The sequence below is a fragment of the Carcharodon carcharias genome, chromosome 35, assembly GCF_017639515.1.
Source record: "Carcharodon carcharias isolate sCarCar2 chromosome 35, sCarCar2.pri, whole genome shotgun sequence".
Lineage (NCBI taxonomy): Eukaryota > Metazoa > Chordata > Chondrichthyes > Lamniformes > Lamnidae > Carcharodon > Carcharodon carcharias.
The window spans coordinates 6,607,292-6,623,657 of record NC_054501.1 but is presented as its reverse complement, the minus strand read 5'-3'; the positions used below and the strand labels follow the sequence as shown (position 1 = coordinate 6,623,657).

The window sequence follows — 16,366 nt, the reverse complement described above, 5'->3', positions numbered from 1 at the left end:
TGCTCTCCTCCACGGCCAGGTACTGTGGCCTTGCTGCGATCTGGAGAGGCGCTTGGATTTATTGATAGTGAAAATAGATGAATAATAGATGATGCTGCTCTATGTCAGAGCCATGAAAAGATTCCCCCCCCACCCCAGGCAATCTGATGTAGATGTTTCCAGTTCAGGATTTTGAGAGTCGTAGCCCAGTTGCTGCTTGTTTAAATGTCTGTCACTGCTGATTGCTGTGGGAGCCCTGCATGCTGAGGGTTGAATGCTGCGGCTCCTGCAGCTGCCGAGAACGATGATAGAAGTTGGGGGACAGTCTTAAAAACCCAAGATCCATCTTGTTTGCCATCTACCAACCTGGGAGCCGCATGATACAATAACGTTAAGGTCGCATCACACGCCGAACAAGCGAACGAAATGGGCCGGTTGCCATCCGGTTGGGAGACCCAAGTTGCTGAAGAGATTGTACTCATGGAGGGAAAGAGCCCTGCCTCACGGATTGCCTTGCCTATTTATTTCTCGTCGCGGATGGAGCTTCCTGGAAATTTGTGGATTCGATCCGTGGCTTTACCTCGATCAAGTTTTCAGGCGGCAAGTGGGCGGCCGGCCTAGCGTTCAGGCTGTTGATGATCACCCCAGAGACACACAAGGATTGAGCAAAGGACCGGTTAGTGTGAAGCTGCACTGCGGCGACATAACGGAGAACTTCGCTGCCAATGCTATCATTGGCATTTCTTTGAGTTTGCAATAGGGAAGGAAAACATATTGTTAGTGGTTTACTAGCCTATACAGAAGTAACGGGAGACGGACAGAGGAGTGTACTTTTCTGTGTAGGCTCTATTGCTGTAGCAACAGAGTTCAGCTGGACATAGGAAATAGGAGCAGGAGTAGGCCATTCGGCCCCCTCGAGCCTGCTCTGCTGTTCGATAAGATCATGGCTTGAACTGGGGTTTGTTGGGGTACACTGGCTTTTTTTTAATAAAAAAGAGATTTTTCTGCTGATTCTGTTTTTTTTTGTGCAGTACTTAAATGGAGAGTGTTGGGACATAGTGTTTAACATTCAGCACGAGATGCAGGAACAGTGAGACATTCAGTTGCCACAGAAGAACTGGGAGCAGGAGTTGGCCATTCGGGGCCCTTGAGCCTACTCGCTCCATTCAGCAAGATCATGGCTGATGTTTTACCTCAGCCTTATATCCCTTGATTCATACAGTGTCCAAAAATAATCCCAATCTCTTGAGCATCCACTACCCTCTGGGAGAGAGGATTCCAAAGGTTCACGACCCTCAGTGTGAAGAGATTTCTTCTTATCTCAGTCCAAAATGGCCGACCTTTTAACCTGAGACTGTGACCAACCCCCCCCCAACCCCCCAAAAAAAAACCTGTGTTCTAGACTCTCCAGCCAGTGGGGAATCAACCACTTGGCATCAATCCTGTCAAACCTGTTAAGAATTTTAAACGTTTCAATGAGATCACCTCTCACTCTTGTAAACTCCAGGGAGTAGGCCTGTTCGCTCAATACGAAGTACACTAACATCTGTGATGCTACTGCAGGCTCATCTAGATTTGAAGCATTGAATTTCTGTGCACATCCCTCTGTCTTGCTGAGCTATTTTGTGACCGTTTTGCAGTGGACCAGGGTCAGTCCTGTGGTTCTCGTCTCAGCAGCGGATTGTTGTGGGGTGGGACCTCTGGCGGCTTGTTTCTGGTACAGTGTGGCCTGTGCAACCAGCATCTGACGCGCTGTATCAAAATTCGCCCAGTCACAACTGAAGTTGCGTGAATTCAATTGGTGCAACGGGGTGGGGAGCCTGCTTTGTTTTCTGCACAATAAACAGAATTAAGTTGTGCTCTGTGAATTGTGTTGGCTTGTCCTGTGCATGCTGTGTTGCAGACTTTGTTCTGTTACTTGTGGCCAAATACTTGCTGAAATGATTTGTTATTGAGGCTGTTATTTGTTTTCAACTCTAGAACACTAGGGGGAGGCGGTGGCATAGTGGTATTGTCGCTGGACTAGTATTCCAGAGACCCAGGGTCCCGGGTGAAATTTGAATTTGATAAAAAATCAGGCGTTAAAAGTCTGATGGTGACCCATCCGGTTCACTAACATCCTTTCGGGAAGGAAGTCCATCGGCCCTGCCTGCAATGTGGTTGACTCTTTTTGTAAAAAAAAAGCCTTCTGAACAAGGGCAATTAGGGATAGGCAATAAATGCTGGCCTAGCCAGCGACACCCACAACGTATAAAAAAAAACATAGGCTCAGAGTGCACAACGTAACTTCATCTAGTCTGTTCTGCCTCGCTTACGCTGAATTTGGTTTGTCTCGATGCCTTCCCTCTTCTTTGCTCCCGACAGCATGTAAGATTTGCTTGGGCATTCTCCTGGCAGCGGCATGGTGGGTGAAGACGCGTCCAACCCTGGACCAGCTTTGTGCTTTGATTGTTGTGTGCTCTTTGTTCTGATTCGAACCAGTTCGGTTCAGTTTTGGGACCGCCCCCTGTGCTGACAGTCCCGTCCACTCCACACTCCACTCGGTCACCCTTGATTTACTGAAAATATCTTTACTTTATACCCTTGTTTCTACCCACATATGTGAAAGCTGATTTGAGGGCTCAAAAACACTGTTGTAAGACTTCTGTGCGTCGTTTGGTGAATGGTGTTCCTATTGTAGTACTCAGTATAATTCAGCTTTGCCCTTGGGAAATTCGTGTTACGAGACCCTCCAGCCTCAAGATTAATAATGCTACTAGTTTGGACCTGGGTGGTTTTGGTTTTGAGTGGGCCAGGATTAGGCAGTTTGGTCTTTGGACTCCACAGAGAACCATGGTGTCCAAATGTAAGCTGCAACAGCAGGGCTCTGGTTTCCCTTGTGGGTAGGCTAACTTGCCTGTTCAGTACAGTTTCACAATTCAGTTTAAAAAAAAGTCAACTTGATTAATTTTTTTTTACCCTCTTCACCCCTGCGCCTTCCTCTCCTGCTGAGCCCACAAAGATAAGATGGCCCAGCCTGATCCAAGGCTTTCTCCCTGTGTTCCTCCGGGCGCCTTTTTTGGTGGCGCTCCTGACGTCACCTCGCTGTTTGCAAATTACAATCTGATCTGTGTTGCAGCCGTACAAAACCAGACAGGAAAGGTCTAGGCTTGAGGCCAGTCAAGTCTGCTCCACGCTCGCAATAGCCTGGTGACTAAGCACCTCAAAGTTAACAGGTTGAGGTCCGGCAATAGCTGAGGTGCTTTCAGCTAGCAATCATCCTTGTGGCTCTTCCCTGAACCTTTCCCAAGGCTGCTACACCACCCACTGTGTGCCGCGACTAAAACTGGGCATAGTACGGAGACAGATCCAAAGGCTACTCGGCTGTATTTCGGCAAGTGCTGCTCAGGTACGCTGCACACGTAGCCGTGCAAGGCAGGCTCCGCAGTGGATCACAGAATTAGCACACTGGCAAATTTTAGCGACACGTAGTCACCTCTCCCGTTGTCAACCTTTTTGGGGTGTGGTAGTCTAGCTTTGTCTGCGCTGGACGAGCAATCCAGAAGGCAAATCTTCAAACCCCAACCATACCAACTTCTGTAACTGAATATATTAGGTTTTAAAACACAAAAGCCAATTGCGAAAGTAGCCAAATTGTTAATTTTAAGCAAGTAACTGTTCACAACTGTGGGAAGACTTCAGTAAAGATAATTTGCCAGCCGTACCCAATTTTTAAAATTCATTCAAAGGATGTGGGCTTGGTTAGCTAGGCCATCAGTTATTGCCCAACCCTAATTGCCCTTGAGAAGGTGGTGGTGTGCTGCCTTCTTGAACCGCTGCAGTCTGTGTGGTGTCGGGAGGGAGTTCCAGGATTTTGAACCAGCGACAGTGAAGGAACAGCCGATATGTTTCCAAGTCAGGACGATGAGTGGTTTGGAGGGGAACTTGCAGGTGGTGGTGTTCCCCATGCGTCAGCTGCCTTTGTCCTTCTAGGTGGTAGTGGTCGCGGATTTGTAAGGTGCTGTCTAAGGAGCCTTGGTGAATTCCTGCAGTGCATCTTGTAGATGGTACACGCTATTGCCCCTGTGCGTCGGTGGTGGACGGAATGAATGTTTGTGGATGGGGTGCCAATCAAGCGGGGCTGCTTTGTCCTGGATGGTGTCGAGCTTCTTGAGTGTTGTGGGAGCTGCACTCATCCAGGCAAGTGGGGAGGACTTGTGCTTTGTTGATGATGGACAGGCTTTGGGGAGTTAGGAGGAAAGTTACTCTCCGCAGAATTCCTAGCCTCTGACCTGCTCTTGTAGCCACAGTATTTTATATGGCTGGCCCAGTTCAGTTTCTGGTCAATGGTAACCCCCAGGATGTTGATAGTGGGGGAATTCAGTGATGGTAATGCAATTGAATGTCAAGGGGGGAGATGCTTGGATTTTCTCTTGTTGGAGATGGTCATTGCCTGGCACTTGTGTGGCGTGAATGTTACTTGCCACTTGTCAGCCCTGGATGTTATCCAGGTCTTGCTGCATTTGGACTTTTAGATAGCTGACTCTTCAATCTGGACTGGGCGTATGCACTATGTTTGGCAAGTTCCAAGAACAAATTTCAAAACGTAAACATTATTTCAGGTTGCAGCCATGGTGCAGGAAACAAAATCAGAAGTGGATGCGTTCTTTGGTTTTACTTCTCCAAATGGTTTCTAAAAATTTCTTGCAGGTCATCGTCGTCTTATATTCTTTTATTTTTTTTGAGAAAGAAATACTGTGCGTGCGTTTTATTTTCTTCGAAACAAAAATGATCAAAGCCTGCTGCTTGTTCAAACGTTTCTCCTTTCTTCACAGAACTAGACTGTAGAAACAAGAAGGAAAGATGAAAGTCGACAGAACGAAGCTGAAGAAAACGCCAACTGAAGCGGTGAGTTTGCAGTTTAAGGAAGAGCCCGCCATCTCTGCGCACGCTGGTCGTTTTGTCTCCCGAAATGTTTGACCTTTGCTCCGAGGCGGGAGTAACTTTGCTCCAGCACAGGATGTCCCTAATTCAAAATTGCTTAATTCAGAATATCTGACTGCGTTTAGCGTCACTGGCCACAGTGCAGACTGCGGATGTGCTAAAACGAGGGGCAGGGGTTAGGCCATTCGGCCACTTGAGCCTGCACATCACTTAGATTGTGGCTGACTGGTACGTCAGTGCCATTTCCCCTGCTTTGCTCCATGACCTTTGGTGAGGCGCGCACTTCAGCATCTCCTTCGCACACCTGTCATTGCCTGGGCAGCCCTGCACCTTCTGCCACCAGGGGTTGTGGATGCTCAGTGGTCGATTGATATATTTTTGGGCGGTAAGGGAATTGATGGAAAAGGTGGAAAGTGCAGCTGATGTTAAATATTGGCCATGATCCTGCTGACTGGCGGCTCTGGCTTAGAGGGGCTGAATGACCACTTCTTGCTTCCATTTCTTATATTTCGTGGCATCATTACTCCCACGATTTCCCTCTTGTCACATGGGTATCCTGACCCAGGTGTATGCCGCTGTTCTTCATTGTCACTGGCTCAATATCCTGTTATTCCCCACCATTTACCATCTTTGATGCGCCGTCGCCAAGTGGACTTGCAGCAGCACAAGAGCCAGGAGCAGCTGTTGGCCATTTGGCTCCTCAAACCTGCCTCTGCCATTCAATAAGATCATGGCTGATCTGATTGTGGCCTCAAATCCACTTTCCTGTTGTCCCCCTCCATAACCCTCGACTTCCTTGTCGATAAGAAATCTGTCTAACTCGATCTTGACCTCGACATATGTAGGGGGTAGGATTAGTAAGTTTGCGGATGACACAAAAATTGGCCGGGTGGTTAACAGTGAGGTTACAGGAAGATATAGACGGGATGGTCAAATGGGTAGATAAGTGGCAGATGGAATTTAACCCTGGAATTTGTGAGGTGATACACTTTGGAAGGAGTAATTTGACAAGGAAGTATTCAATGAACAGCATGACACTAGGAAGTTCTGAGGAACAAAGGGACCTTGGCATGTGTGTCCATAGATCTCTGAAGGTGGAGGTGCATGTTAGTGGGTTGGTGAAAAAGGCATATGGGGCACTTGCCTTTATCAATCGAGGCATAGGTTACAAAAGTAGGGAGATCATGTTGGAGTTGTATAGACCTTGGTGAGGCCACAGCTGGAGTACTGTGTGCAGTTCTGGTCGCCACATTATAGGAAGGATGTGATTGCACAGGAAGGGGTGCGGAGGAGATTCACCAGGATGTTGCCTGGGATGAAACATTTAAGTTTTGAAGAGCGATTGGATAGACTTGGATTGTTTTCGTTGGAGCAGAGAAGACTGAGGGGCGACCTGATTGAGATGTACGAGGGGCATGGACAGGGTGGATAGGGAGCAGCTGTTCCCCTTAGTTGAAGGGTCAATCACAAGGGGGCATGAGTTCAAGGTGAGGGGTAGGAGGTCTAGGGGGAGGGATGTGAGGAAAAACTTTTTTACCCAGAGGGTGGTGAGGGTCTGGACTGCGCTGCCTGGGAGGGTGATGGAGGCAGGTTGCCTCACATCCTTTAAAAAGTACCTGGATGAGCACTCGGTACGTCATAACATTCAAGGCTATGAGCTAAATGCTGGTAAATGGGGTTAGGGTAGGTAGGTCAGGTGCTTCGCACGTGTTGGTGTAGACTCGATGGGCCGAAGGGGCTCTTCTGCACTGAGATTCTGTGAATATATTCAATGAGCCAGCCTCCACTGCTCTCTGGGGATGAGAATTCCACAGACTAATGACCTCTGAGAGAAGAAATTCCTTCTCATCTCTGTCTTCAATGGGAGACCCCTAATTTTGAAACTGTGCTCCCCAGTTCTAGATCCTCCCCCCCACAATATGGGGAAACATCCTCTCAGCCCCTGTCGGGCCCCCCTCAGAATCTTGTACCTTTCAATAAGATCACCTCTCATCCTTCTAAACTCCAGTGGGTACAGGCCCAACCTGCTCAACCTTTCCTCATAAGACAAATCCCCTTCATCCCAGGAATCAGCCAAGTCAACCTTCTCTGAACGTCTTCAAGAAGGCTCAGCAGGCAACCTAGGACTGGAAACAAATGCAGCTTTGCCACTGTCACCCACATCCTGTTTTGAAGATAATAGAGATAAGATAATAGAGCAGCAATACTGAGATCCATAAGCAGTAACAGCTTTGCTTTAAGTTTGCCCAATTAAAATGTTTTTCATAGCTATGTGAAAGACTGCAAGCAATCACGTAAACTGTGCCATAAATTTCTCTTGTGCAACACTCCAGCTCTCTGCTCCATCCACTGCACTTGCCCCTCTCAACCCTTCCCGCTCCCCTTGGACTTAGCTGGACTTCACACTGCGAATTCAACAGTGCTGTTATTCACGCGTAGGAGGGCCAGGTAACTGCTAGTGAATGTTGGCTCCATTGCCTCAAGGCCCACGTCTTGTTTTTCCAACTGAAACGGCTGGTACAGTTTGGAGGATTCTCCTGCGAGACTGTGTGTTTGAGGCATGCTCTGGGTGACATTTGCTGAAGGGGTGGTCCCCCCCCCCCACCACCGCCGAACATAAGCACTTCCTGGTGTAGCTTGAGTCGTGATCAAGGGTCGTTGCTCTACCCGACACACTGCCGCAGCCCTTGCGGTGCTTCTGTGCTGAGGGAGATCCCTGTCGCATGGCGGCTGCTGTGTGATGAAGTGGATTTCCCCCGCACCCACCTCCCTGCTGAAGCTCTTGCCTGGAATCCCCTCTGTTGCCTAACGTGACTGTGTTTACTTTATCACCAGGATTCAGACGCCCTTGGGGCACTAAGTTGTCTGTAAAATAGTGCTATTGATTTTTTTTTTTGTTTAATGTTTGACTGCGAGGTCTGTATCATAAACAGCTGCGTTAACCTGAGGCAGAGTGAATGTGCCTTCATGGCCTCCCTTATACTCATTTTGAATGTGGTTTCCTCTCCCTACCTTACACCCACTCTTCCCTCCCCATGTATTATTAATTTGTTTCTGACGAACAGCCTCTGGTTTTGCTCTGCGTTGCCCATTTTTTATTTCTTTCCACAAGCAAGCCCCCCGGGACTGACATTGGTGGTTAACCTTTCTTTTCGGGGTGGGGTTTGGGGGGGTGGTGAAAGCTTACCCGTCAAAAGTGGGGCAAGGTGAATCTCTCGGGGTCCGGGAGCTCCAAGTTGATAATAGGCGACTTGTAATGGTGGACGGGGTTGTCATACTTAAGGGCAGTTTAAGCATTTCCTGCTGGGTGCTAGAAGCCGAGCAGAGCCCGAGACACGGAGTTTACCTCTGCTCGGGTTGCGTTCCCCCTCCTCCTTGCAGAGGAGGTTTAATAAAAGTATTGAAAATTGAGTTTGTGATCATAAATAAACTGTTTCCGCAACTAGAAAGGCTCATACTTGGCACATGAGCCAGTGGGGATACATTTTTGTCCCAAAGTAAGTTAGAATTTGGAACGTGCTGTCTGAAAAAGTAAGAACATAAGAAATAGGAGCAGATGTAGACCATTCGGCCCCACTTCAACTCCCACTTTCCTGCCTGCTCCCCATATCCCTCAATTCCCCGAGAGACCAAAAATCTGCCTCTCCCGGCCTTAAATATACTCAATGATGGAGCATCCACAGCCTTCTAGGTTAGAGGATTCCAAAGGTTCACAACCCTTCGAGGGGTGAAGTAATTTCTCCTCCTCCTCAGTCCGAAATGATCGCCCTCTTATCCTGAGACTGTGCCCCAGTGTTTTAGATCCCCCGACCAGCAGAAACAATCTCTGAGTCCACCTTGTCAAACCCCTTCAGAATCATGTATGTTTCAATGAGATCGCCTCTCATTCTTCTAAGCTCCAGGGAATATAGACCCAACTTACTCGGCCTCTCATCCTAGGACAATTCCCTCATCCCAGGGACAAATTTAGCAAAACCTTTGCTGCATCACTGGTGGACTGAATAGCCACCTCCCAAGTTGTATGGTTGGCAGGCAGTTTCATACACAGTGCTGAATGCTGCCAAATGGTTGGAGCCCAATTTTTAAGATCTGGTTAAAAGAATACAAACTGTGGGGTGATATCGATGGTCCACAGTCCACTTGAGACCAGTTACTACTGGAATCTTGTGGCTATGGGCATTAGGGCTTTTGTTTTTTTTTAACTACCTTTAGCAATGACCTAGATGCTGGTGCTGGAAGAACAACCCACAAGTTGACAGATGATATGAAGAGTTGTGCAAGTATTAGGACGATGGAAGGGAGCAAACCGTTCAGATCTCAATGCACTGGGGGAAATGGCATTGAACTTAGACAAGACAGCATTGTGCCTGAGGAAGAGGCCAACGCCAGGTATACATACACCTTACAAGGACAAGATCGACCCCAGTTTTAGACACTTTGGCTTCCCAGATAGGCCTAAAAAGCTGCATCCCTATACTTTACAAGGGCAAAGACATGTCTAAACAATAATGATGGGACAAGATGATGTTCACGTGTTTATATATCCTTTCAATTGGAAAAGTGGAGAGAACCGTGGGTCACATCTAAAAATTACACAAGGGTAGAACTAGGCTCGATCTCAGCTGATGGCTCTTTCTTAGGAGGTTAAACAATCGATGGAATCAGTGTCCAGCTTATGCAGAAATCTTACCTACAGTGGATGCCAAGACACAGCCCATGTGCTCTCCTGGACGATGACACTCATCATCGCCTCCAACCGACTGAGGGAAAGAGTATTTGAGGAGCAGGATCTCAAACCTGGGATGAAGATCATGGTTTATCGAGCAGCATTGACCCCCTATGTGCTCCAGAGACTTGGACAATCTATAGCAGACACCTCCATGTACTGAAGAGTCACCAGCAACAGGGCCTTCACAAGATCCTCCAAATCCGGTGGCAGGATAGGTGGTTCAACAGCAGTGTCCTCTGCCAAGCCATCGTCCCCACCACCGAGGTGCTAATCACTCAAAACCAGCTCCGCTGGGCATTTGTCGATCGTACGCCCGACATCAGACTCCCGAAGCAACTGTTCCACTCGGAACACGGTAGGAGCCTCCCAGGAAGACAGCTTCTGCTCCGGTTTGATGGATTTCACGCCACCTCAGAACTCTGTGCTCGACCTGCAGACTGCGCCATGTGCTGGGCGGGTGGTACTTGAAGGGTTGGGCAGACTTATAAGTTTGGAGGTTTGTATGCTCCCTCCCAATGTCTCTGCTCCGCCCGCAGAGTTAGAGAAGCTGGCCAAGGTCCCGCACCTGAAGAATGTGGCTTTCTGTGGAGCCGTTCATTTGGAGGGGGAGGGGGGTGGACAGGCCTCCTGGTTTAAGAGTACAAGCTGGAGAGCAGGCCTCTGATCCTGCTTTGCCGTAACTAGCTGTTGCAATTGCTGGGATTTCAGTCTCCCTTCCACCCCTGATTCCTGCGTGAAGGTGAGGTTGCACGTGCTTCTTCATATGCCTTCCAGCAGCCACTTACAGAAAGGCAGCACTCGAGCCAGTATTCCAGTGCGTGCTCTGAAAATTAAGATGAGTTTGAGAGTGTCAAGGACGCCATGGTTGGCTGGTGTATTTTGCTAGTTCCTAATTAAAATAATTTGAATTAAATTAGCACCTCGGACGTCGTGCACTTTGAATGTCTAAAGCAATGTTGGAAATATATACTGGGCCCGTCGCTTTCTGCAAAATGGGTGCTTGGCGAAAGGCTGTATCCTTGCAGCGGTTTTACTTGGGTCTTGCTGGATGTTGGAATTGGCTTGAACACCATTAATGCAAATCCCTCTAGGCCCTGTGGTGGACACGCCAAGATTCCTGATGGGGACAAATTTTTTAGTTGCGTTGGGGTGAGGGGATGGTGTGGTGGAGACACAATCTCCACTGGTTACAGTCACACTTAGTACAGATGGCTGAGGTATAGCTGGTGATCAATCATCAGTCCCAGGGCATCGCATAGTGTCCTAGGCCCAACATCTTTAGCTGCTTCCCTCCGTCATAAGGTCAGAAGTGGTGATGTGCAATCATCAGCCAACAATGTTCAACATTTGCGATGACTCAGATACTGAAGCAACCCATGTCCAAATGCAGCAAGACCTGGACAATATTCAGGCCTGGGTTGACAAGTGGCTATTAACATTCGTGCCACACAAATCCCAGGCAATGACCATCTCCAACAAGAGAGATTCTAACCATCGCCCATGACATTCAATGGCTTTACTATCACTGAATCCTGAGTAACTTACCTCCTGACTCCCTAAAGCCTGTCCACCATCTACAAGGCACAAGTCAGGAGTGTGATGGAATACTTCCCACTTGCCTGGATGAGTCCACCTCCCACAACACTCAAGAAGATTGACACCATCCAGGGCAAAGCAGCCCATTTGATTGACACCCCATCCACCACCTTAAAGATTCACACTCTCCACCACTGATGAACAGTGGCAACAGTGTGTGTACCATCTACAAGATGCACTGCAGCAACTCGCCAAGGCTCTTTCGACAGCGCCTTCCAAACCTACGACCGCTACCATCTGGAAGGACAAGGGCAGCAGACATATGGGAGCATTACCACCTGCAAGTTCCCCTCCGAGCCCCACACCATCCTGACTTGGAAATATCGTCCATTCCTTCACTGTGGCAGGGTCAAAATCGTGGAACTCCCTCCCCAACAGCACTGTGGGTGTACCTACACCTCATGGACTGCAGTGGTACAAGGAGGCAGCTCACCACCACTTTCTCAAGGGATAATTAGGGATGGGCAATAAACGCTATCTAGCCAGCGACGCCCACATCCCATGAACGAATAAATTTTAAAAAAATTCAGAAGGCAGTTACGAGTCAGACGCATTGCTGTGAGATCTGGCGTCACACGTAGGCCAGACTGGGTAAGGATGGCAGATTTCCCCCTCTCAAGGGCATTTGAAAACTAGATGGGGTTTTTAACAACAATCTGGTACTTTCATGGTCACCATTTTTGAGACCAGCCTTTTATTTCGGATTTAGTTCATTAGATTTAAATTTCCCTCTGTCGTGGTGGGTTTTGAACTTGTGTCCCCAGAGCATGACTCTGGATTACTAGTCCAATAACATTACCACTACGCTACCTTTCCCTTGAAGTCGGTCTGTTTCAGATTGTTCAGTAAGTTGTTTTAAGAATCAATTTTCCCTTGCACTGAGAGAGTTGGCTTCGTTGCTGACATGCATACATTGCAAACTCTTGGCGGGGGGAATCTTGGATTATCGGTGTTTTGTTTTTGGATGTGTTGGCATGGTGATTTCCTCTAACATCCCCTACATGGCATTCAGTTTGGACTAAGCCGAGTTGAACTTGGAATTTTCAGTGAGAGTGGATTTTAACTCCTTCGTGGCTCTGATTCCACTACCTTGATCTGGTCGGGACTGTGGATTGTAGCGGCAAATGTGCTGAGCGTGTCGTCCGGGGAGGCGGGGGGGGGAGACACGGTCTCGTAATAGGGGGTGAGTCACTTAGGACTGAGATGAAGAGGAATTTCTTCAGTCAGAGGGTGGTGAATCTTTGGGATGCTCTACCCGCCCCCCCCCCCCCCCCCCCCCCAGAGGGCTATGATAGATTTTCTACATATTAAAAGCAGCAAGGGATGTGGGGATAGTGCAGGATAATGATATTGAAGTGGAAGATCAGCTATAACCTCATGGAATGGCAGAGCAGGTTCGAAGGGCTGAATGGCCTGCTCCTATTTCTTGCGTCCTTTCGAAGGGCGTTTGATTGGCCCCTTGGTGAGGCGTGGCGGACAAGTTGTGGGTTTCTGAACAGGCCAGTGAGTCATGGGTGCCTGTGTCATGTCACGAGCACTTCTGAACCGGAGGCTCAACTTGCGAATACGTGGGTCTCCGCCGAATGGAAGTCCACAATGACGAATTGTGCAGCGCCTTGTGACGTTGCAAAGTGCTTCGCGGCCAACAAAATCCTTTAGAAGCTCAATCGCGTGTAACGTGGTGAAGCAAGGCACTCAGTTTTCACCCAGTGAGGTTCCCACAAACAGTGAGATACGTTACGAGACCGGGTGTTTCCACGGGGTAAATGTTGGCTTGGACATTGAGAGAACCCCTACTCCTCTTCATGCAGTGCCATGGGATATTTTGCACCCAGATTAGAAAGCAAGTTTTTGGTGGGTGGGTGTTCGTGGTTGTTGCGAGGGGTGTGGGGTGGGGGCTTGTTCAGTCTTTCAAGGCGACATCTGTGGTCACAGCAGCACTCCCTCAGTTGGCTCAAACCTCTGGAGCGGGACCTTCTGATTTGGGGTGAGGTGCCATAGCTGAGCCACGGCTCAGTTTTGTTTTAAAATCCACAACTTTCAGTAGCAGAAACTAAGGTGCTGAAAGACCTGCTGGACTGAAAGATGGTGAATGCTTTGCGGGTGGGGAATTGCAGGTGCGGCTCATGAGTTTATATTGCAGTTGCTTTGGTCAGCCAGCCAGCCAGGAGAGGCTAAGACAGACACCTACACAGTTAGGTACTTTACCCAGTGAGGCTTTGAGCTGTACCCTTAAATTTGCTGTAAGCAGTCGATGCTGATGTGATGGTGCTTTTAAAGTGGGAGGAATACTTTGTCAGATTAGGCCCCAGTTCTCTTTAAATTGAGTTCTTGAGGTAATTGGTTTAAAAAAAAAAGCGCCAGAATTTTTCCCAAACTGAGGCAAGTGTTCTTTCTACTCCTCTGCAGCCTGCTGACTGCCGAGCTCTGATTGATAAGCTGAAGGCCTGCAATGACGAACAGCTCCTGACAGAACTTCAGCAAATCAAGACATGGAATATTGGAAAGGTAGGAATTCAGCTATTTGATGTGTGTGTGTGTGTGTGTGTGTGTGTGTCTGTCTGTGTGGAAACCAGTGCTCTAACATGTGGCTCCACAGGCTGTAGAGCCCTAGGTGAAACCTTGGCAGCACAGTTGTGCTGGCATTCCTTGCTTGGCTTGCCCTAGAAGGGGCCGTTTCCAGCATGGTTGCCTCACTGATGAATTTGAATCAGAAATGCCCCAATCTGTTATCTGGAGCTTGAAATATTAGGTTGCATGGCCTTGAAATGTATCTCACAAGGTTTTATGGTATGTATCTTTTCCACCAGCTACCTACATGACCTATTTTAAATGTTGTTTTACTGAAAAGAGAAGGTTTTCGACACAAGCGGTGCACATTCATAGGCGGGGACCCGTCTTCTGCAAGCAAAAGGAACATGTTCAAGCCTTGTGACATTTTTGAATACCCAGGAGCTTGGGGAGCCTATAGTTCCTTCTCTGCCTTCTCCATGGCAATGCCTCGACCAGTCAGAGTTGACTTGCCAACCAATCAAGGCCCTCTCCTCCTCCAGTATAAATTCTTGTGATCGCCTGAGATTTTGCATTCTTGTGTTGGTCCTGATGAGCGCAAGATGAAAAACTTTGGCAACATCTCTCTTCAGCAATATTCAACTCTTGAAACAAGGCATGCAATTCTATAGCACTTTTTACGTCCCCAGGGCTTCCTAAAGCACTTTATAGTCAGTGAAATACTTTTGCCATGTAGGTACTCAGAAATGCAAACCAAATTATACACACCAAGCTCCTTGTCTGTTTTATCCTAATGAATTTCTGCTTCAATCGCTAACTCTGGTAGTTCGTTCCACAGTCCCACAGCTGATTTTTTTTTTAAAGTTTCTCCTCTCTGTCCTAAATCTGTTGCATTTAATCTATACCCACTTCTTTTCAACCCCACCAACACCAGAATGTGGGCCTGTTTCTCTGCATTCGATCCCATCCCCCTCACAGCTTCAAATGCCTCTTCCGAATCATCCCTTAATTTTCTCTGTTTGAATGAGTACAACCCAAATTTTTCATGTCTTCATATTTTATGCTTCCTCATACCAGGTAGCATCCTGGTAAATTTGAACTGTTCTCATTTTGCCTTGAAGTCCTCCCAAAGTAAGCAGCCCAAAATTATTTATTTTGTCCATTCTTGCACCTCATTGCTTTAGCATTCCAAGTGCCAGGCAATGACAAACTCCAATAAGAGAGAATCTAACCATCTCCCTTTGACACTCAATTGCTGAATGCCCCACTATCAGCACCCTGGGGATTGCCATTGACCAGGGACTAGCCATATAAATATTGTGGCTGCAAAAGCAGGTCAGAGACTGGGAGTGCTGAGGCATGTAACTTGCCTCCTGACTCCCCAAAGCCTGTCCACCATTTCCAAGGCACAATTCAGGAGTGTGTTACAATACTCTCCACTTGCCTCGATGAGTGCGGCTCCAACAACACTCAAGAAGCTCAACAGCATCCAGGGCAAAGCAGCCCCGCTTGATTGGCACCACATCCACAAACATTCACTCCCTCCACCGCCGACACACAGTAGCAGCAGTGTGCATACCATCTACAAGATGCACTGCAGCAACTCACCAAGGCTCTATTGACAGCACCTTCCAAACCCACGACCTCTACCACCTACAAGGACAAAGGCAGCAGCCATATGGGAACATCACCACCTGCAAGTCCTCCCCCACCAAGCCACACACCGTCCTTCAGTGTTGCTGGGTCAAAATCCTGGAACTCCCTCCCTAACAGCGCTGTGGGTGTACCTACACCACATGGACTGCAGCGGTTCAAGAAGGCAGCTCACCACCACCTTCTCAAGGGGCAATTAGGGATGGGCAACAAATGTGGCCTTGCCAGCAACGCCCACATGTCATGAAAGAATAAGAGAAAGCTATATTTTACTACTGGCGACTGGTTGGATTGATTTTCGTCCCCTCATTCCCTTTATTCCTTGCACATGTTACCTATTATTTTGCTAAGCTTTTTTAATTCACCTATTATTTCTACTTTCCTTGCCCTTTCCCAGTATTAGTATGGGGACTGCTGTAGTAAATTGCGTAGGACTTACAGCAAAACAGTGGGCCCAAATGCTGATGTTTATGATCCACGCAAGCACTCTCCTACTCTACTTCATCTCACCCCATCCACATGTCCTTCTGTTCCATTCTCCCTCAGGCATTTGATTTAACATGGATGTATTTAGGGGGATTTGCTGCCGTCAGTCCCTGTGCTATTGAGTTCCACATTCACACCACTCTCTGGGTTTTTAATAAAAGTCCTCCTGACGTCACTGTCGGATTCGTTAGCGTCTATCTAATGTTTACGGCCTTTAGTTCCACATCTCCCCTCTCGATATGATCTAAGGAGACAAAACTGAGTCAGGATCTTGTGTATTACCCCTCCGTCGTTAGCCAAATGTTCATTATCACTTGAATCTGGAATGATTGCTGTTTTCACACTTCAGTGTGGATGTCCTTCTGCTGCAGCACACACTAGCCCACCCGTATTTGATATTTGCTTTTAGCTTTGTATCCATCAAAGGCATCTTTTCTTCTTGCATGTAATGAGGGGTGAGGTGGAAGGCGAAATTGGTACAGTAATGGG

The 16,366-nt window shown here is 47.9% G+C and overlaps 1 protein-coding gene across 8 annotated transcripts in view; it reads left to right on the top strand.

Annotated features, from left to right (window-relative positions):
• Positions 1-16,366, top strand: part of huwe1 (HECT, UBA and WWE domain containing E3 ubiquitin protein ligase 1) — a 269,110-nt gene that overhangs the window by 37,752 nt on the left and 214,992 nt on the right. For all 8 annotated transcript variants that reach the window (XM_041179576.1, XM_041179574.1, XM_041179571.1 and 5 more), the window contains exons 2-3: positions 4,794-4,866; positions 13,637-13,735. In XM_041179576.1, the coding sequence (XP_041035510.1) occupies positions 4,822-4,866; positions 13,637-13,735 (144 nt within the window). In that variant the 5' untranslated portion in view covers positions 4,794-4,821. The remainder of the gene's footprint in view (positions 1-4,793; positions 4,867-13,636; positions 13,736-16,366) is intronic.